Here is a 19,846-nt window from a genome sequence, read left to right on the forward strand (position 1 = left end):
GTTTTCCTTTTAATGACTGACACCTTTAAAATGCAAAATATTAAAACCAAAAGAATTCTGTGGCTGAATTTTCAGCAGTAAAGAGGACAAGGACATCTTCAATCTACCCATCTACCATTCTTGGGGAAGGAAGGTGCCGGTCACCAAAAAAAGGTAGAAAGGTGGTAATGATGGTTCAGGTAATGCTTTTCAGTTCATAAAGCTCCGAAGGGAGGGTAAGGTCTCATTTGACCTTCAAACCTCCTTTAAGAGGCAGGAGGAAGAGGCAGAGAGGGAGAAGGTAAGAGCTCACATTTTGGAGCATCTATGCTGTATCACTGTTCAAACATTTTTTCCTTTCATCTTCCCAGCAGCCCTTAATGGGTGTCATTACTACCCTAATTTTGGATACAATGAACTAGGCCCAGAGAGCCTAGTTGAAACAAGCTTAGAGTCATGCAATTACGTAAATAGTGGAGCCCTAATCAAAGGTCTTCAGACTAATCTCCAATCTTTCTTTTCTGTTCCTGGGGCCTGTGTGAGAAAAAAAAGGATCCTGGGCAAGGCCACCTGGGGTAAGGAAGTAGCCTTGAGGACTTAACCTCCAAGGCACACACAGGCTTACTCAACAAGCATTTATTTACATCCATGAAGATGTTTGTTTGGTGGAAGAGGGATAAAGAAGGTACAAAGGGAGTCACTTGTACTGCCAAAGTGTTAACAACACCATTAGGTCCAGATGTGATGAAAGTCAACCCCAGAGTCAGCTTTGAATCAAAGTTCTATAACCTTAGGCACAGTTATCCTCACTATACCTCAGTTTCACCATCTGTGAAGTAGCACCTGCCTGTAGAGTTGTGGTGAGAGTTCAGTGGGTCAAGGTGTGTAAAATGTTAAGAACCATGCCTGACACAAAATGAGCACTTCCTGCGTTTTCATTCATGTGTGCTCAGTTTTTTTCACTGGCTCTTACCTTCTTATCCCGGCGCTTGCTTAGAGGGTTTAAGTACCTTGCCCAAGGTCACTGTAGTTCCCAGACCAAGGATTCCAACTCACATCTATGTGACACTGAAGCCTGGGTTTTTAATGATCATGGAGCACTCTCTCTCAAATAATAATTAACCTGTTGACATATTCATAGTCCTCCAGCAGCTTTCACCTGATAGGGTAAGAGATGACCCCACACAGACATCATGGTAATGAAGGGTGTTGCTCTTGGTGTGACAGAAAAGATGAGGCTGATTCTGTTCAACGAATAATTCCTAAAGAAATAGGAAAATGAACCTCTTTGGCTGAGGGTCTTATATTTTCATATGCTGTGAGACAAAAGCAAAGCTTGGGGTTCATGTGGCAAAAAGAAATAATCCTTACTTATTACTTCTGCAGTTCAGCCCCAACTGACTTCACCTCTTAGTCTGGTTTCTGTTCCAGCCATGTCATGGAAGCTGCTTTCTTGGAGACCTGCATACTCCTGGCTGCACCACCTGTCACCTGTCCTTGAACCTCCTCTTCCTGACCTCACTAGGATTTACCTCTTTCCATCTTTCCTGAAACTCTCATCTCTTGTTTTCCATGATAGAACGCTCATGGTTTTTCCTTTTCTGTCTTCTTTGCCCTACCTGTAAATGTGGGCTCCAACTCTCTTTCCTTTTTCCCTATAAACATGACCCCTTGTCAACAACACCCACCCTCACAGTGATAATTACCTCTGAACAGGTGAGTCTGGAACCTGTGTATGGAACAGCCTTTTCTGAGCTCCAGCCTCATGTTTTTAGTTGTTCACAGGACATGTCCACCCTTCTGGAACCTCAAACATGCCTTCAACTAGACTCATCTTTTCTTTACATACATTACACATATGCTTTGTGTTTATTGCATGTGTGCTAAACACCTGGCTTACTGTAGGTACCTGATCAATGTTAGCTTCTAGCCTTTCCCTTCCCCCAGTGAAATTAGCTTCTTTTCTTGACTTCCTCAACACATCAGTCTGTCAGTCACCTCTGAGTCATTTTTCACTTTTGTGGTTTCACTCACACCTTTCTATCAATTGTCAACATCTGCCAATATTTCCTTTGCACTATCCTTTGTGGCCCATTCATTTGTTTCTATTCCCTGAGTGCCATGGGGCCCTGAGTGCGATGGCAGTCATTTAGCCCTTGGTGGAAATCTTTATTCCACCATTTAGTTGCTGACCTCTGAGCCTCCGTTTTCTCACCTGTAAAACTGAAGTAGTGCTGCCTACCCTGTAGGTTTGTTTTGAAAATGAGAGGAGATAACATATAGGTAAAGCATCTAGCAGAGGATTAGAATTTCATAAAGGCTCGCTTCCATACTTTCCACTAAACTCAACCTTTACACCACACTGTCTTCCTAACATACACTCATCACTATGCCATTTTTTCTGATGAAAAACACTGAGTTCCATGTTGTTTACAGAATAAAGGCCAATGTCCCCAGCCTGGAGTCTGACATCAGCCACAATCTTGTCTGAGACTCACCTTCAGCCACACATCCTGTGCTCCCTCCAGACTACTTGTCTGCCTCCACGCCACCTTTCTCTGCCTATGTTTTCCTCAAGGTTCAACTTAGAGTCAGCATCTTCCAGGAACCTTTTTGAATCATCTTAATTAAAACCAGGCTCTTCTGAACTCAGAGATCACTTTGTACCATTTTTATGGCACTTACTCATTACTAGTATCTTGGAGAGCGGAAATCTAGTTCATTTTCTATCTCTCCTCAGAGTCAAAGCCTAGATGGTGGCAGGGGGCCTCTTCTCTGTTGGCTACTCCAGTTGTTATTTTGCTCTTCATTTTAAACGTGAATATGGTTTATGGTAACTTTGACTTATTGGACTTGGGCCCTTTCTGCTAAAGTTACATAAATTAAAGTCAGTACCGTCTTCCTCCAACAGTCTTTCAAATATTTGGAGACAGCCTGTCACACTTCTTAATTATCTGCTTTGCAAATTAAGTTCAATTCACTAAACATTGATTGACTGCCTACTATATGCTAAGCATTGTGCTAGCACCCAGGACACACAAATAAGAACGTGTTTGGTCTCTGTCCTTAAGGGCCAGCCAGGAAAGTGGTGGAGGCAGAGATTGGTGCCGTATCAGGGGACTGAGGGTGTACAGAGAAAGGGAGCCTCTCTCTGCTAGGGAGTCAGGTGCAGCCTCACAGGGGAGCTAATGATTGAGGCTGAAGGAAGAATCAGTCAACTTGCCCAGTTCTTATCATTGCCCCTCAAAGGGCTTTTAACATCCATCTATCAAATGAAACTGCTCCTATGCTTAGAGTTGGCCACTTTTCAGAAGCAGCATGCCAAGTCTTTATTTATTCATTCTAGTTTAGGATTTCGCATGCCATTAATACATTTCTGTTTTTGTATCTCTCTATGTAACTAAACTCTGCTGTAAATGAAACAAAAAAATCCATTTTATCTAAAAAAAAATGCTTAAGTAGCTTTATGTGAAGTTAAAATGTAAATTTAGTATGATATTTGACCTCCTAATTTTGGCCCTGGGGAGAAAGGAATGCCAACAGCTATGTCCTTCCTACTGCCCCCCTAACAAAACCTGGGGATCTCTTCTTAAAGTTTCCACCACACTCGCAGGCTACAATTTATTTAAAATAATAATGAGTTAATTAAAATACCCCCTCTGGCTCAGGTCTTAATATTTTAGATAAGTTCCATTGAAATCGCATTTCCCAGAAGCCTCTGGGTCACAGCTTTTAAGGTCCTGTAGCGAGTGTGGCCAAGGGAAAGTTGAACGGCCTTCTCTCCTTACCTCAGCATTCCCATTGGGACCCATAAAGTAGAACCTTCTCTCTGCTCTTTACTGGGGATACCAACTCCACCTTTTAAGGCCCTACTTGCCAAGGGAGAAGAGGTGACTGACTTCTCTGATTCGTGAGGTTGGGAGAGGAGGCCAAGCTCGTGAGGCCCAGCACCATCTGGGTCCTCTACCCTTGCCCACTGCTCCATGTGGCCAGCATTCCCAGGGTGAAGGCCCAAGGCCCATGCTGGTATCAGAAGGCCAGTATGGAGGCCTATTTTTCTTTCTTTCTCTGGCCCACCAGTGTAAGTTAACACTTCTTGGGTGAGTGTGTATCTGCTCCACAAACCTGAACATTCCCTTAGGCAGGTCATCCTAAATGTCAGCCTAGGGGGAAAGTATTAGTGCACTTGATTGTGGCCAGGGGTGAAGCCACAGTTGCCATGCTAGTTTTATCAGTAATAAAGCTGATAGTTATTGCCCTACCTCGTTTCTGTGGCTCTTCTCGCTAGAGTTTGAATTCAGAAAACAAAGAGCAGTAATTTTCATTCCCCAAATCTCCAAGAGAAAAGAGGAGCTACAAGGGTTCCTATGTAGAGACCCATTCATGAGCCAGTAGGATTGGGGGCAGGAGCTGGCAGGAGAGGGGGACCCTTTTGATAGCCGGGAATCCATACTGAGCTCCTTTGGGTCCTCTTCTGGCCACCAGCTTACTCTATCCACTGGGTTTAGTTTCTGGCCTGTTGGGAAGCTACAAAAAGTCTTACTGAAAGAGAGTTAATGTTCTGATCTTGATTCCTTTTCTTTTTTAACCTCTCCATCCTACCCCTCATAGAAAACCCATGTCCCTCCACAGGAACTCACCCATCTACCTGACAAAAATAAGGAGTGAAGCTGTGCACAGCTTGTGATAGATTTTCCTAGCTCTCTGAAGAAGTCAGCACCAAGATTTTATTAACTGAGCCATGAGTCTGAGAAGCACGAGAACCTCCTCAGGGCCACATTTGATAATGATAGGGCCTCTTCTCCCAAGCTCATCATCTCGTTGACAAATATTTAAACACCACTGTGCATAGGACCCTATTTGGAAAGGAAAAAGAGCTTCTCTACTTACATTGCTTACAGTCCAGCTCCAGAGACAATATACATGCACGAGAAATAGCTGTAATGAGAGATGACATAACAAGTGGTGAAAGCATGGATTTGGATCCTGGTACCCCTACTTACTAGCTATGTGACCTTGGGCAATTTACTTAAGCTCTCTGTGCCTTGCTTTCCTCATCTAAACCTCATAAGATTACTTTGAGGATTAAAGAGTTAACACTTCTAAAGCACTTGAAACAATGCCTATCACATTATAAATATTATATAACAGTGTTTGATCCATATAATGTTATATATGTGTTCAGTGACCCAGCAATGAGGTGACAGCATGCAAAAATCACTTGAGTACAGGTTTTGATCTCAAAGAAAGGCCAGACCATGGTGACAAATGTGCCAGGAATATGGAAACATAAACCAAACCAGGTGGCAGGCTCGCCTGATCTTCTGGCTACCACCCCAAGCCTCTTCCTCTACTAATTAAGATGGCATTGACTCAGATCAGATAGGGCAAAAGCCAGAGAGATTTCTTTCAGGAGCCAATTTCTTCCAGACACTTAAACAGCTGGGTCCCAATACTTCCACATTTAAAATCGAGGCAATTTAGAGCTGAGCCTCATATGCACATTGGTGTTGAATAATGGCATCTAATGGTCTCATCCACCAGCCCTTCTGTGCATGTCAGGAGGTGAGAAGCAGTATCTGCTCTCCAAGTGGTTCATGTTTGACAAAATAAGTGAAAATCAGTCCTAGAGCAATTCAGAGAGAATGGCACTTTCTCATCCCCAATACCTAGAGTCATAGGATCACTTAAGTGGAAGGACCTTAGAGATCTTCTCCTACTCTCTGTATTTTATGGTTGGAGGGATCATGGCTCAGAGAGAAGAGGTGATTTGCCCACTTCATGGGCAGGGATGGCACCAAGAACCTGGATTTCCTGATTCTTGGTGGAGTTCTCTTTCTACTAAGCCATATCCCCACTGGTTGCAGCTCTCCTACCAGGAAGCTGGTCCAGGCTGACTTGGTGCACCTCTGGGCCAGGAGAGCCTTTTGACTACCAAGACAGGAATTCAAATGAGATGATAGATCTACTTGTACTGGGCTTCATATTCGCCCTGGGGGATGATATGGCTTTCTTTGCAAAAGGCTTGCATGCTACCTAGGAAGATGAATGACCAGAGCAGCCAGAAAGCTGTAGTGTCAGAGATTTTGTATTACTTCAAAACTGTCCCCAGCAAGAAACTCAGCGCAAGATTGCCCTCTGCCTTAGAGGTTCTCAAACTTTGCTCCATGGACCATCATCATTCACCATAAAGAGTTGGCCTAGAAAGAGAAGGAGAAAAAAAGCAGAGGCAGGAATATGGCATGCTCTAAGTGGCTTTACTCTTGGAAGCTCACCATTCACAGCTTGAGAATGTTCCTTTCTGCACAGCTGTAGATGCCACTCTCAGTTTAGTTAAGAAGCCAGTTGGATCTCACTAACTCTCAGCTCTGAATCAAGGCCCAGATGGATAGGAAGATACAAAGATTCACATTGAGAAAGATGGGATGCTGCACTCTTGATTCATTTTCTTTCTAGAACTTTCTTTCCTGCTGTATTTAGAAAGCACATGGGTCACTGCAGACCACCCACCTCAGATCTTCTCAACATTTTATTCCATGAAGCATGAAATATCCAAGGTCAGGTGGGCAAAGGTGGAGTGGGCCAATGATTGCTTCCCCTGGGAGATATTTTTTTTAATGGTGCCGTGGAAGCAAGTAATGGATAGTGCTCAGATGTTTCTACAATCAATAGTTTGAGGCAGTACAGTAAAATCACATATTTACTCTGTCACTTATGGTTTGGGACCTTCAGCAAATAATTTAATTTGGGTTACTATGCAAATTATGTAATTTATGTGCTGTTGTTTTGTGCCAATCTCAGCCTATCGATAACAGCTAGAAAGGCTGGTGGGCACTCACCTGGACCCTGGTGAGCTTCCCCAACATCTCCCCTTTCCAAACCAATGTTACCACTGGATCACCCCTTTTTATTCTTATTATCATTGCAAGATGCCCTTCAGCATTAACCATTAGGAAGCATAGAAGAAAAAAAGAGTTTATTACTTCCAGGCCTTGGAACATATAAGGCACACGTGGGACCACGCAGTGAGGTCTCAGGTAGAGAGAGAAAGAGCACAGGCCTGGGGTTCTGCTTTTATTGGGTTGAGGGTGAGCATTTAGGCTTTCATGGGCTCACTCTGTATTTGTGAATTTAAAACCTAAGAGTGTGAATCTAAAGCATGGGAAGAGAGAAAAAGAAAAAAAAAAAAAACCAAACAAGCGGCTAAATGGCCAGTTATCTAAATCAACTAGGATTTTGAAAACAAAGGAGCCTCAGGGTAGGGGGTGGAGAGGCACATTCTGGCTTTTTATCTAGTCCTGTGGCTGGTAATGTGTTTATTTGAGATAGCCTTTGTTGAAGCGGATGCCTCTATGAAGTGAATGCCTCAGCAATCACAGCTTAAGTCAGGCACTTGTATTACAAAAAGAACAGCCAACTGTCAGGGCTTACTGGAGACTGTATGTATATTAATACGTATACCTGTGTATGTATATAATTTGCATATATATGTAATCTCACAGCAACCTCAAGAGGTACAGAGGATTTAAAAACTGAGACTTGGCTTGAGTCTAGTGTCTATGTCTGAGTTAATCATTGTGATCACAGAATGCCTTCCCAGGAGAAAGAATGGTGGTGTTATTTTAACAAAAGAAGAAAGAAGGGAAAGTGTACCGTGTAGGCTAAAAATAATAAACATATAGTTCTCTCAATCCGCTATATAGAAGGTATTTAATAAATGAGTATGGGATAACTCTAAATGCTGCCTCCATATTCCAGAGGAGCCAGAGTCAGAACCTCTGCAGCACTTATTAAAGGTCTCCAACTCATGTTATGTAGCAATTTCCAACACTTCGCTTAGGGCTAGTTCCTTTTACCCATCCTGGCTGAGCCGTAGGCCTTACAAGATCCTTCATAAACCCACCAATGTCATAGTGTAACCCCCACTGGGCACTGTAACCTCTCTGAGCCCAAAGATAAGTTCCATTACCAAGGAGAGTCTGTCTCAGAAGTGTGTTCTGAGATCTTCCAGGTTCCATGGTTCTGGTTCCAACAAAGTCCACAGAATGAAGAGACCTGAATGAGCACTTTCTCTGGTTTCTGTTGAGAGCAATTGCTTCCCGGTGTAGCATTTACCCTGGGATGGGGCTTGGGAGAATGGAGTGGATGATGGAGATGAAAACGGCAACCATATTTTTTCTTGTCCTCCAGAACAATTTTTTTTCACCCTCACTTAAAGCTTTCCATTTCTAATATTATGCCTTACATATAGGAAGCAATTTTAACTTTTCTAAGCCTTTTCACATTTATTGTTATCGCTCTTCAAAATAATCCTGCAGAGAGGGTATTATTCTGATGCCGAACTTCTGTAAAAATAAAAATGCTTCCTGAAATCCAAGGTACCCATTGAAACACAAGGTAGGCGTGTACATGCGTGGGTGCGCGTGCACGTGCATGTGCACACACACACACACAATCACCTCAGCAACCACAAAACGATTTAGGAGGAGGAAAGGAGCATGTGAGAACCAGGCATGGCATATACTTCAGTCTCTTCTAGGTTTCAAAGTCCATATTTTCACTTAAAATCTCTGTAGCCTAGAAATTCCATTTCTTCTAGTGATGAGATTTAATGTTCAGTGCTGTATATAATATGAAAGGAGTCATCACTACCATAGTGATGGAGAAAGCTACAGCCTAGCTGAACACAAACTAAAACCGAGAACAAAAGCAGGTCCCTATAATTAATTGCCAGGTTGTCTGTTCCAGACTATGAAAGTTATTGGGATTCAGAAAAAGTGTGGATTATCCTGTGCTGGCCATGCTCAGAGAAGGCTTCTTGGCAGACTCAGGACTTGGATTGGACCATAAAGGATAACTACAAGGATAGCTACAAGGAGTCTGTGTAGACTGAGTGGAGGATGGAAATGTCAGACTCCAGGCAAGGAGACTACACAGTGGTGCTCTAACCTTAGTAAATTCCCACCATAACAAACACTTTGAACATCCACCAATGCCCTCTTCTGTTTGCTCAGCACTTTAGATGTTTTCCCAAGTTTGTAAAGGCTCTTTCTTCAATATGGAGGCCACCGGGGCCATTGATCTTGTGATCAAATCTAAAAACACACCCAAGAGAATAAATGGATTGCTGGGTATTGAGTGGGAGTAAGCATAGATAGGTAGGTGAAGGAGACTAAATGGAGAAGAAAACCACAAGACGCCCAGCAGCTGTTGTAAATAGCTATGTTTAGATGCTTGTTTTAGCTACAGGGTGGCCATAAAGTCTTGAAACATAGTCTCGTCTTATGTACTGTAATGTATGTTAATAAGCCGATTATTATGTATTCACCTGTAGTATTAGATTGCTAGGGCTGCCAAAACAAAATACCACAGACTGGGTGGCTTACACAAGAGAATTTATTTTCTCGTGGTTCTAGAGGCTGGAAGTCCAAGATCAATATGTTGGCAGGGTTGTGTCCTCTGAGGCCTCTCTCCTTGGCTTGCAGATGGCCACACTCTTGCTGCCTCTTCCTGTGGTCTTTCCTCAGTCTGGTGCCTCTTTTTATATCCTAATCACCTCTTCTTATAAAAACACCAGCCAGATTGGATTAGGGCTCACCCTAACAGCCTCGTTTTAAACTAAGTTACTTCTTTAACAGCCCTATCTCTAAATATGTCACATTCTGAGGCACTGGGGGTCAGGGCTTCAACGTATGAATCTTTCAAGGATACAATCCAGTCCATGACACCTGTGTTTCCAGATTTGGTGGCCACCCTGTAGGTATGTAAAAACCAAGGGATGGGGTCCAGCCCAGTGGTGTAGTGGTTAAGTTTGCCCACTCCACTCCAAGGGTTTGTGGTTCGGATCCCAGGTGCAGATCTACACACCACTCATCAAGCCATGCTGGGGTGGCGTCTCACATGCAAAATAGAGGAAGATTGGCACACATGTTAGCTCAGGGCCAAAGTTCCTCACAAAAAAAAAAATGTAAAAACCCAAAAAGCCAAGGGATAAGACTCCAGGTTGTCTGAAAGGAATGTAGAAGCATTCTCTTTAAAACCAATGCCAACCTATATGAATGGGTCAGTCCCTTTCATGGCTTGAGTTGAGGATGTTGCATTGCTGTGGCATAATCATGTCCAGACATAGAGCAGCTCTGTAGCGTGCAGACACAGCCTCGGGAATACAAACACTGCTTGCCCTGGGAGTGTGGCGGCACTCACGCAGTGTCTCTACCTAGCACATTTGCAGACTTTGCAGAATGATAGATGATTTTGTCCTAACTCAAGACCCCATCCCTTGCAGTGTGTTCTCCTCTGGAGCCCATCACCACCTCCTGCCTCATCCCAGTGAACCCCTAAGGCACCTTAGATGTGAAATCCCATGTGACCTGCCTGTTGGCTGCCGCTGATGCAATAGTGTATAATTCAACAGTAATTTATATTCCATGCAGGTCTGAGCAAAGCTATAAAGTGCTCTTGAGAGCTGAATGCTCCTGAGGCATTGAATCTAAGCAAAAGAAGGGTTTAGTGCACATCAGCTTCCTAGGATGCATAAACCACTGTGGGAGGAGGAGGATCCTTGTTCTGTTTGCTGATTTGCTTCTTGAGGGTTTAAATATCCAAGAGGGGCTGAAGGGGGCATGTCTTAGGGAGGACTTGGGCTGCTTCTTCTCAGACATCCCTGATACACATGTCCACAAGGGCGCTTCTGCAGCCACAGCTTGGCAGCAACCTGCTGGGTCGGGTCAGACAGAGACCCCCTGGCCACATAGCAACAAGACAACATGCCAAGGTTAGGGACACACAGACGTCATTCCTCATTCCCAGGAGCAAAAATGTCACGCAGATGGATTTCCGGCCCTAGAAAGCTGTGGAAATTATTCTCCATTGAAGTTTTGGGCACGACTTGGTGGCATAAGGAACAGCTATTTGGGAACACGCCTTTGCACACAATATGTAGCTGCCCTGGATTCCTATGAGAACCTTCACGAGGGCCTCGTTTCCTAGGCAATGGCTTCTTGAATTAGTAAGAGCATTTCTGTTACCTAGCCTGAGGCCTCAGTTTTGATGCTGTTTCTCCACAGGGTCCACTGCTGCTGCATTACTGCCGTGGCTTCTCTGACAGTCCCTGAAGGAGCGGAGACACATGTTCTGCCCTCCCCTTCCTGTGTACGCTAGTACAGCAGCAAGCACACGGGAGGCCCCATCTCGCCCGCCTCACACACCTGCGATCAGTGCTCAGAAGTGGGCTGAGCAGGGAGTTAGCATCACAGCTCTGAATATCAGCTTAAAAATATCTTGGTAATTAACCTTTAGGGTGGTCCTGGGATAGAACCATTATTGGGTTGCTGATTAAATGTTCCCTGGTGGCATTTCAGGGTTGCAAAAGAATTAGCTGCTCCAAAACAATGCTCTCCTGGCCTGGCATTTCTTAACATTAGCAACACATTCAAGGAATCCAGGTTTCTGTGCTTCTACTGGGTTAGGGCATCATGTTTTCTGTAACTTACAAGCAGGGATTATTTTATAGTCATTGCAGTATCACCGATGGCACTAGAGTGGAGCATAGGACCGTGAGGAAGGGTGTAGGAAGGGTGCCCAATGGGTCCCACTTAGCCCAGGACTTTCCAGTTTTAGGACTGAAAGTCCCACTTTCCCGGGGACACGCGCCCAACTCCCAGGCAAACTGGGATGGCTGATCACCCTACTAGGGAAGCAAGACTTTGAAAGAATAAAAGAAGCCAGGAAGTCAAGGGAATTTGGGCTGGGGGGGAAGCCCTGGGAATCCGCGTAGCCAGAGAATACCTTGAACATACTGTGTCTCTGGGAATTACAGCATATATGGTATCACATAACATTGTATAATCATATGAATCAGTCAGTACTGGTGGGAGTTTAAGTCAGAGGAGAGGGTGAGGTTGCCAGACGGAGGGTGGAATGTGGGGTGAGAGGAAGCCCAACTCTGAAAAAACGAAAGGATGATGAGAAGGCCCACAGGACACAGAGAGGGACATCTAGAGAGATGGGGCCAAGCCTGGATTGAGGGGCAGCTTGGAAACTGAGGGAAGAGATATCCAAGCAGGGGGAAGTTGTCAAACAGCCAAGAAACTAAAACTAGAATCTAATATTTGGCAACCAGAGAAACATTAATTAGAAATGGCAGCAATGTGAAGAAAGTGGATGAAGAAGCTGTATTTGTTGTTGGAACCAGGAATTGGCAGTCTGGGCTCAAAAACGGTTTCCTCTCTCACCCTCCCTCAAGCTTCAGCTGTGCCTGGAGTGGAGGGGCCAGAGGGGGGGCGATGGAGGTGGGCAGCAATCCTGGAACACCACACTGCCCTCACCTCTTCCAGCCAGGTGCTGACAGGACACGCAGGCAGCAGTGGCCGGAGTAGGGCCAGAGGTTGCTAGGTGACAATTGTTGTGATTCCTAAAAGAGTTCCAGGTGGGGATGGTCATCAAAGGAAGCAGGTACTGTGTTTGAACAGTCAAAAAGAAGCATTTGTGTTTACATAGTTTGTTGCACCTATTGGCTATGCCTTCCCACTCATACCTGGAGTTTGCAAACAGGGACATAGAGGGACCTATAGGACACTGTACCCTCTACACTGCTGGGTCTTATTAGCACAAGCTCTCAGGTTGCAGCTACATGGGGTGGTACCATCTCATCTAACTGGACTTCCTGAGCTCTGAGTCCATGTTAGCCAGAGTCCTGGCACAGAAAGGGTAATTAGATTTACTTTCTCATTCCAACCAGCTGCAACTGACTGGTTGGGGCTTGCTGCCTGGAGGGTTGGGCTGAGTAGGAGTCTGAGGCCCCTTCCAGGACCAGCAGGAATGAGGGTTGAGATTGATTAGTTATTTCTGCCAAACACATGGACCTGCAACTAATAGAACAGCCATTGGACTTCACTGTCCAAAGCCTAGTTCCTATAAGGACATGCTATGAAGTCCCCTTGTGAATGGACAAAGCTAGTCGTTTTCAAAAATCTTTAAATCACTGGGATCCTTTCTTCAAGTGAAATTTCCTATGGAAACTGATCAAAACAGGGCTATTCTGGCCAAAGAGAGGAGAGAAGGCTGGAAGTCTCTTCTACTCCCTCTCCTTTTCCCAGTGGCAGCCCCTGAGACACCCCCATGGAACATGGTTTGAAAACCACTGGAGGAGGGGCTACTTTAGAAGAGGGCCAGAAAGGATCTCTTGGAGAGGATGGCATTTGAGTTGAGATCCAAGAAGATCTCAAGAAGGAGGCCATTTTAGGCAAGGGAACAGCAAGTGCAAAGGCCCTTGGGTGAGTACAAGCTTAGCTAGTTTGAGACACAGAATGCTTTCTCCTGTTGTTAGAGTATAGGGAGTATGGGGGTCAAGGTGAGAAATGAGGTCAGATAGGTAGGAAGCATCCATTCAGCTAAGGCCATACAGGCAGGGTAAGGAGTTGGGTTTGATTCTGAGTGTGATAGGAAGTTATTGGAGGGTTTTAAATTTTTAAAAATATCTCTGGCTACAACTATATGGGGGCAAGACTAGAAGGCAGGATACCAATGGTGTGTTACAGTGGCTCATGTGAGAAATGGTGGGAGTTTGGCTAGGATGGTAGCAGTCAGCATTTCAGAAGTTAGAGGTACAGTGGGAGTGGGCTATGGGCATGCCTTCTCACTGCGGGTATAGAGACCTAGGACAATGGGGCACTGAGATCGAAGAAGGGATGTTCTCCAGGCCAGGTGAAGACCCCCTTCCATTTATTGTCTGCAGAAATCCTGCTCATCCTTCAAGACTTTGCTTCCCCTGAGAAATCATCCTTCAAGACCCCACTTCCCTTGGGAAATCTTCCTGGCCCCACATGATTGTTTCTATCAGAGTGTTGACTCTTAGTGTTTACGACTGGGTCTTATTCCTTCTTTTCTTAAAGACTCCTAGATATGGGAGGGACCTGACAGTTGTTCACTCCAGCTCCCTGACTTTACAGATGAGGGACCAGAGGTTCAGAGCTGATACTAAACTCAGGTCTCTTATACCCCAGTCGGGTGCTACTAGCACTCCATCCTCAACTTCTCATTTATGTATGTCTCATATCCCCAACTAGATCAGAAGTTTTTTTCCCTGTCTTTTTATTTTAGATTTAATTAAAGATTCTTAAGAACAGCGGTCACATCTTATTCTCCTTCTTATCCCCCTATCATCTAGCGTAATGCTTGACATAAACACAGACATTCAACAAATATTTGCTGATTAGCTGTTCTGCACATCATTCCTGTAGAGCCCACCACCACAGGAATTTCCTCCTCCCTCTGCCCCATCACAGTTAACCTGGCTCCACACACTAGACCTGACATCGCTTACAATCAGCTGCACTGCTGCTGTCCTTACGTCCGGCCAGTGTCTCACCTGACGCTTCTTACAGCCAGGTCTGGAGAGCATAGCAGAGCCTCACTCCAAAGGGAAGGGCTTGGAGCGGAATTCTTTTCATTTAATTGCTACGCTATGACCACAGTTAGTCTAGGAGTCTGATTGGCATTGGGCCCAAACCCCAAGCCATGGGGGGAATTATTAAGAAGATGTGACTATGCATTATTACTTTTGCCTTTCTTGGATGGTCACTTATCTATCAGTAAGTGCTTATGAGAAATGAAATGACAGTTTCTGAAGACCTAGCCCCAGAGGCTTTGGTCTGCTACTGCGGGGAGAGAAGGCCTTCACACTTGAGCAAAGGACCACTGTTCTGGGCTGCTAAGTAACAACGGCAACACATGACTCGCTCAGTCCATTTGCTGGGGATCTACCATGTCCTGCATATATCCATTTCTATTTATTAATGCACATTTTCAAATTTGAATTTAGAAGTGCAGAAGTACATAAAAATATAAATCCTTGCTCATAACAAAAAAAAGTAGCATATGTGGAAACTAACAGAACCTGTTCCAATGCTTCCCTCTTTGTCACATGGAATTTCCTAACAAGTTGCATAGATGACCTGCTTGAGGGCCATCTTAAGTGAGAATCCTAAAAGTTTGTTCCCATTTTGGTAATATTGACAAGAGCTAACAGACAACAGAAATTTTAAAAGGCTCCAAAGCCACAGAACCACTGACAAATAGTTAAAGCAGGAAGATTCCCTCAACTCCATTAACGTAACATAACAAGATGTGTGTTATCAGTACGCTGGGCCATTTCCAACTGGTAATTAGGTCCACAATCCACAATCTCTTTACTCTTTATTTATCAACCATGTCCTGTGTCCTGTCCACCTGCTTGCAGAATATGCCATTAAAATAATGTATGTCAAGCTTTTTCAGTTACTGGCAACTTGGGAAGATCAAAACTTCTTTGAGGTCGACCTTCTCTCCCAGGACAAATCACTGGACTTAATCAGGAATAGAGTGCACCTTTTTGATGAGAAGACATATCTCCATTTTTTTAAGTATTCTATGTAGATACAGTTTAGATAAAGTCCTCGGGTGACCTCAATCATATCCAGAGCTTCAGTTTATAAGATGATGACTCAGTTCACATCTCTAGCTCAAAACTTTCTATCAGGCTTCAGATCCATGGTTTCAAGTGTCTTAATATCCCAAGGGCAGCTCGGATTTGAACTCAGCACATGAGCGCAGGCATGCGCGCATGCACACACACACACATTTCCTGTCCTAAATCTCAGTTTTAGTAAATGATATCATTGCACACCCAGGTTTCCAAACCAGAAATTGAAAGCATACTTGAGGCGTGAGCAGACCTGCTCTGGTTTGTTGGAATTTGGATTATTTGAAACTAGTGTCAAAACAAAGCTTTCTTTAGCTCTCGTGCTCCCAGGCAGCCACTGCCTCCTTGGCTGGACCCCACAGGCTGCCTCCTTCCTCTGGCCCCCCCTCCGCTTCTTCCCCAACCTGGGTCTATGTCTCAAGGTTATATGAGGACCTCTGCCCTAACACGAGAACAGATTTCAACAGAAATCATCGGAGGGACTTTTAAAAACAAAAGATTCCCACACTTTCCCTCAAGAGATTCTGATTCAGAAAGTCTGAGGCGAGACTTAATCTGTCCTCGGTACTGTCATAGAATTCCATCGGAACCCCCGTGCCAGCAGGAGGGACCTGGGGTGCTCTGTAACACCCCAAGTTTGGGACCATTGTTCTCCCAAGTAATGATGGTGCCATGTGTCTGTACATCGTGGCTGTTGCCACACACATCATGTGCACAAGCACATACATATGTACACAAACACATACACATGCGCACATACACACACATGCGTGCTCTCCCCCTATTTTATTTTTGTGACACCTGTACCCAGGTCACCCTGATGCATCGCTTGCAGTTGCTTCTACAAGCAATCATTCGCCAAACAGCCATTCACACCTACCCTGCTCCCTCACCAGCACCCTTCTCTCTTCTCCCCATGACTGCAGCAGCCTCCTAAGGGGTCTCCCTACTCTGTACTGTCCTCTACACTCCTGACTTGGGGCTCTTTGGAAATGCAGATCAGAGCCACTCAAGTCCCTGGACCCCTGCAGGCACTTCCTTCCACCATCAACCCAGCCCAGCCTTCCCAGAGTATACATACTTCTTCAGGCCATTGCTCTCATATCAGCAGTGACAGAAGAAACAGAAGACATAGCAAATATTTAGAAAAGCTCTTGAACTCATTTTAGGTACACCAAATGTCTCTATTGATTAAAAATGGGTATATAATTCTATACTCTTCTATAACATTCCCTCTTATAGCAACCTTCTCATTGGAGGTTAATATGAGTAATATTTTTTTTTAACGAGGAGGTCCCGTCATTAAATATGCTTGTGAAATACCTGATAAGACTAGGTTAGACAAGTTGACTGATCCTGCTCTGGATTATGAATCTTCATGGGTGAGAGGTCACTTACTGGGCTTCCCCGAGTTTTCTGATTCTGTCTGCGCTCTGTAAGGGAGCAGGTCGCAGGTGAGTGTTCCCTGGAGAACGCTGTGGGAAATGTCCTACAGGAAAAGGGGAAGGGTTTCCAGGATTTGGATGACTTGGTGGTGAATGGATTAAAGGAAAACCCAATATTGTATAAGATGTTATACACAGAAGAGAGAAGAAAAAGATGTTTTTCTCTTTAAAGAACTAGCAAACGGGGAGTTTTCTGCATCTCCAAAGAGAATGAATTTTAAATGCTTTAGAAAAATGAACTGAATACTCTTCCACCTCACTCCACCTATGCAAAACTCTAATGTGATATTTATTTAGTACTTTTCCAAAGGAGAGACTTCCTGAGTTTGTCCGGGACTGGGTAATTATTGGAGAGTGAAGAAAGCTTCGTTCCTAAATGCTGTTCTCCTCTCCATGAATATTTCCAGTAGTGACCTTGTTCGCAGGTCACTCTTACCTTGATCTTCTCATTTTTCCTACTCAAGAAAATTGAAAATATAGTAAATCTCATTTATCTCTTTCTCTCTCCCTCTCCTCTTCCCTCTCCTTTTCCTTTACCCCATCCCGTGTTTCTTCCCTTGTCCTCCAGGAACCTTCTGCATCATTTCACTGTGCACCTGTGTGGCCGGGATCAACTTTGAGCTGTCACGCTACCCACGCTACCTGTATGGACTCCCCGATGACATCAGCCATGGCTATGGATGGTCCATGTTCTGTGCGTGGGGTGGCCTAGGCCTCACACTCATCTCGGGATTCTTCTGCACCTTGGCCCCTTCTGTCCAACCTGTCCCGAGGACCAATTGCCCTAAATCTAGACCCGAGAATGGGACAGTGTGCTAAAAAACAAACCCATACCCATATATATATATATAAATATATATATAATATACATATATAAAACAAAACTAAATCAAGCTGATGCCAGTGCCAAGGTAGCGTTGAGTTGGCTCAGGCACCAGCATCTCGTCGGACTTTGTGTTGCCTCATCACTGAGATGGGGAAACGTTCCCATCATGTGGCTCTTCCATCAATTCTTGACTTTTGGCTCCATGGTTTCTTGAAGACAGAGTGAACATCAACACTTGCGATAGCATCCTGATTCCGTCACTCACGAGGATGGGGTGGTGGGCTAGGAAGGGACAGTGCCAGTGGTCTGAAGAGGCACAGATGTAGAGAAGCAAGTGCCATCCACTGGGCCAACAGGAGAGGATACCGCCCTAACACCGATCATATCACAGAGAAACAAAGCCTACTTAGTTCATAGAATGTAACCAAATCTTGAGGCCATTTGCAGAACCACGTCTTCACCTGCTCTTCCTGTTCCGATTTCCTTCCTGGCCCACCAGCGACACACAAGAAGTGGAAGAGAAAACAAACAGAAGGAAGTTTTCTCTTTGCTGCCAAACTTTTGGACAAAGTTTTAGAGGTGGGAAGGGGGAGAGAACAACATGCTGAGAGGCAAGATCCGCATCAAATAAGAGGACACTTCAGTGGATGCTCAGAAAACCCAGTCTTACCTTCCAGCTGCCTTACACCCAGTGAAACAAGAGGCCGCCCTGCCCCTCCCCCACCTGCACTCCCTGGGCAGATGGAGCCTTGGAGTAATGCTGTGATGTGTGTATGTATGTGTGTGTGTGTGTGACTACTCCAGGTGTTTCCTTTTTTTCTTTTCACCTTTTAAATGGAAATACTGCATTATGACTGTTTTCTTTCTCTCATTTGCGGTGGTTTCGTGGCCTAGGATGGAGGCCCCAGGACCTAGGAAGTATAATGAGGGGCAGGCCTAGATGGCTGCCAGTTCTGCAGCTTCAGATCCCTGGAGTGTGTGTGTGTATGTGGTAGATGTTATATGAGTGTGAGGTTTTATCATTTGTGTTGCATTTTTCTGTTATTTTTAGTACAGCTGAAATTCCCAGAGGGCAGAACCAAGAATAAAACCACTGGGCCAGAGGACCCTGTGGTTCTTCACATCACGGTTCTGGGACGCCTCACGATTTAGTCCTCTAATTTTGGAAGTCCAAGACACAACTGGGCAGAAAAGCCATGAGAGAAGCGGGGGAACACAGTTCAGGAGGGAGAAGGAATGTTGCCTCTGTTGCTGTTGCACAAGTACGTATACCAAACAAGACCTTTCACTCCCCATCACAGAAGCCGTCCTTTGTCACTGGACATCTACCCCTTTCCTAGGACAACCTCTGTACAGATGAAAGAAAATGGGGCACATGCAGAGAGAACACCTCCATGTCCCATGGGCTCAAGTTTGTACGATATTGTGCAAATTAATGGAGAACTCTTGACTCTTTCCACCCTCTTCCTTTCCTCTTGATATTCAAGGCCATGAATCCCAAAATAGGTGTCTTAGCGGCTAGCACCCAAACAGAGGTGGCATGAATCCAGCCTAGTATCTCAGGCTCATTTGAGCAAATTGGCACTGCAGGTGTTGGCGAGCTACAAAGTCAGCCAGAGAGTTGTGAAAGCTGTAGGGAGAGGAGTCTGCCGGAAAGAGTGGGCAAGAGCAGCTGACAGTGACCCTGCTGGGGCTGAGCAGCCCTGGGGAGGCAAGAGAGAATCCCCAAGCTATACAGCCATGGGTCAACCATGTAGCTGAGAATTCAGTTGCTTCATAAATAAATATGCTTTGGGAACTTTGCCAACCACTCAGCAGGCTTCCTTCCCACCCAACCACTCTGTTTCAACTCCCTGTCTTCTAACCTATCTTCCTACCAGTTTCCACCTTTTCTCGCCTACTAACCACTTAACTTCTCCCTCTTCCATACACCAGGCTACAGGTACTGCCTGTCTCCTCATCTGCTCTTTCTGACTGTGTGTGTCATTCACATTTGGATAGGACGTCTGAAATGCATGAGTGGGCTTGAATGTGGGTTTCTGTATGCGTGTATCTCTGGTGCATTTTATGTGTGTCTGTGTCAATATGTTCCTGGACGCAGATGTAGGTGTCCTACCTAAGACTTTCTTGCCACTG

The 19,846-nt window shown here is 44.8% G+C and overlaps 1 protein-coding gene across 1 annotated transcript in view; it reads left to right on the plus strand.

Moving 5' to 3' along the window:
• The window catches only part of TMEM178B (transmembrane protein 178B), a 332,665-nt gene extending 314,954 nt beyond the window's left edge, over window positions 1-17,711 (plus strand). The window contains exon 4 of the mRNA XM_070617985.1: window positions 17,453-17,711. Coding sequence (XP_070474086.1) covers window positions 17,453-17,703 — 251 coding nt within the window. The 3' untranslated portion in view covers window positions 17,704-17,711. The remainder of the gene's footprint in view (window positions 1-17,452) is intronic.
• Window positions 17,712-19,846: the final 2,135 nt, after the last annotated feature.

Source organism: Equus przewalskii, chromosome 4 (assembly GCF_037783145.1).
Source record: "Equus przewalskii isolate Varuska chromosome 4, EquPr2, whole genome shotgun sequence".
Lineage (NCBI taxonomy): Eukaryota > Metazoa > Chordata > Mammalia > Perissodactyla > Equidae > Equus > Equus przewalskii.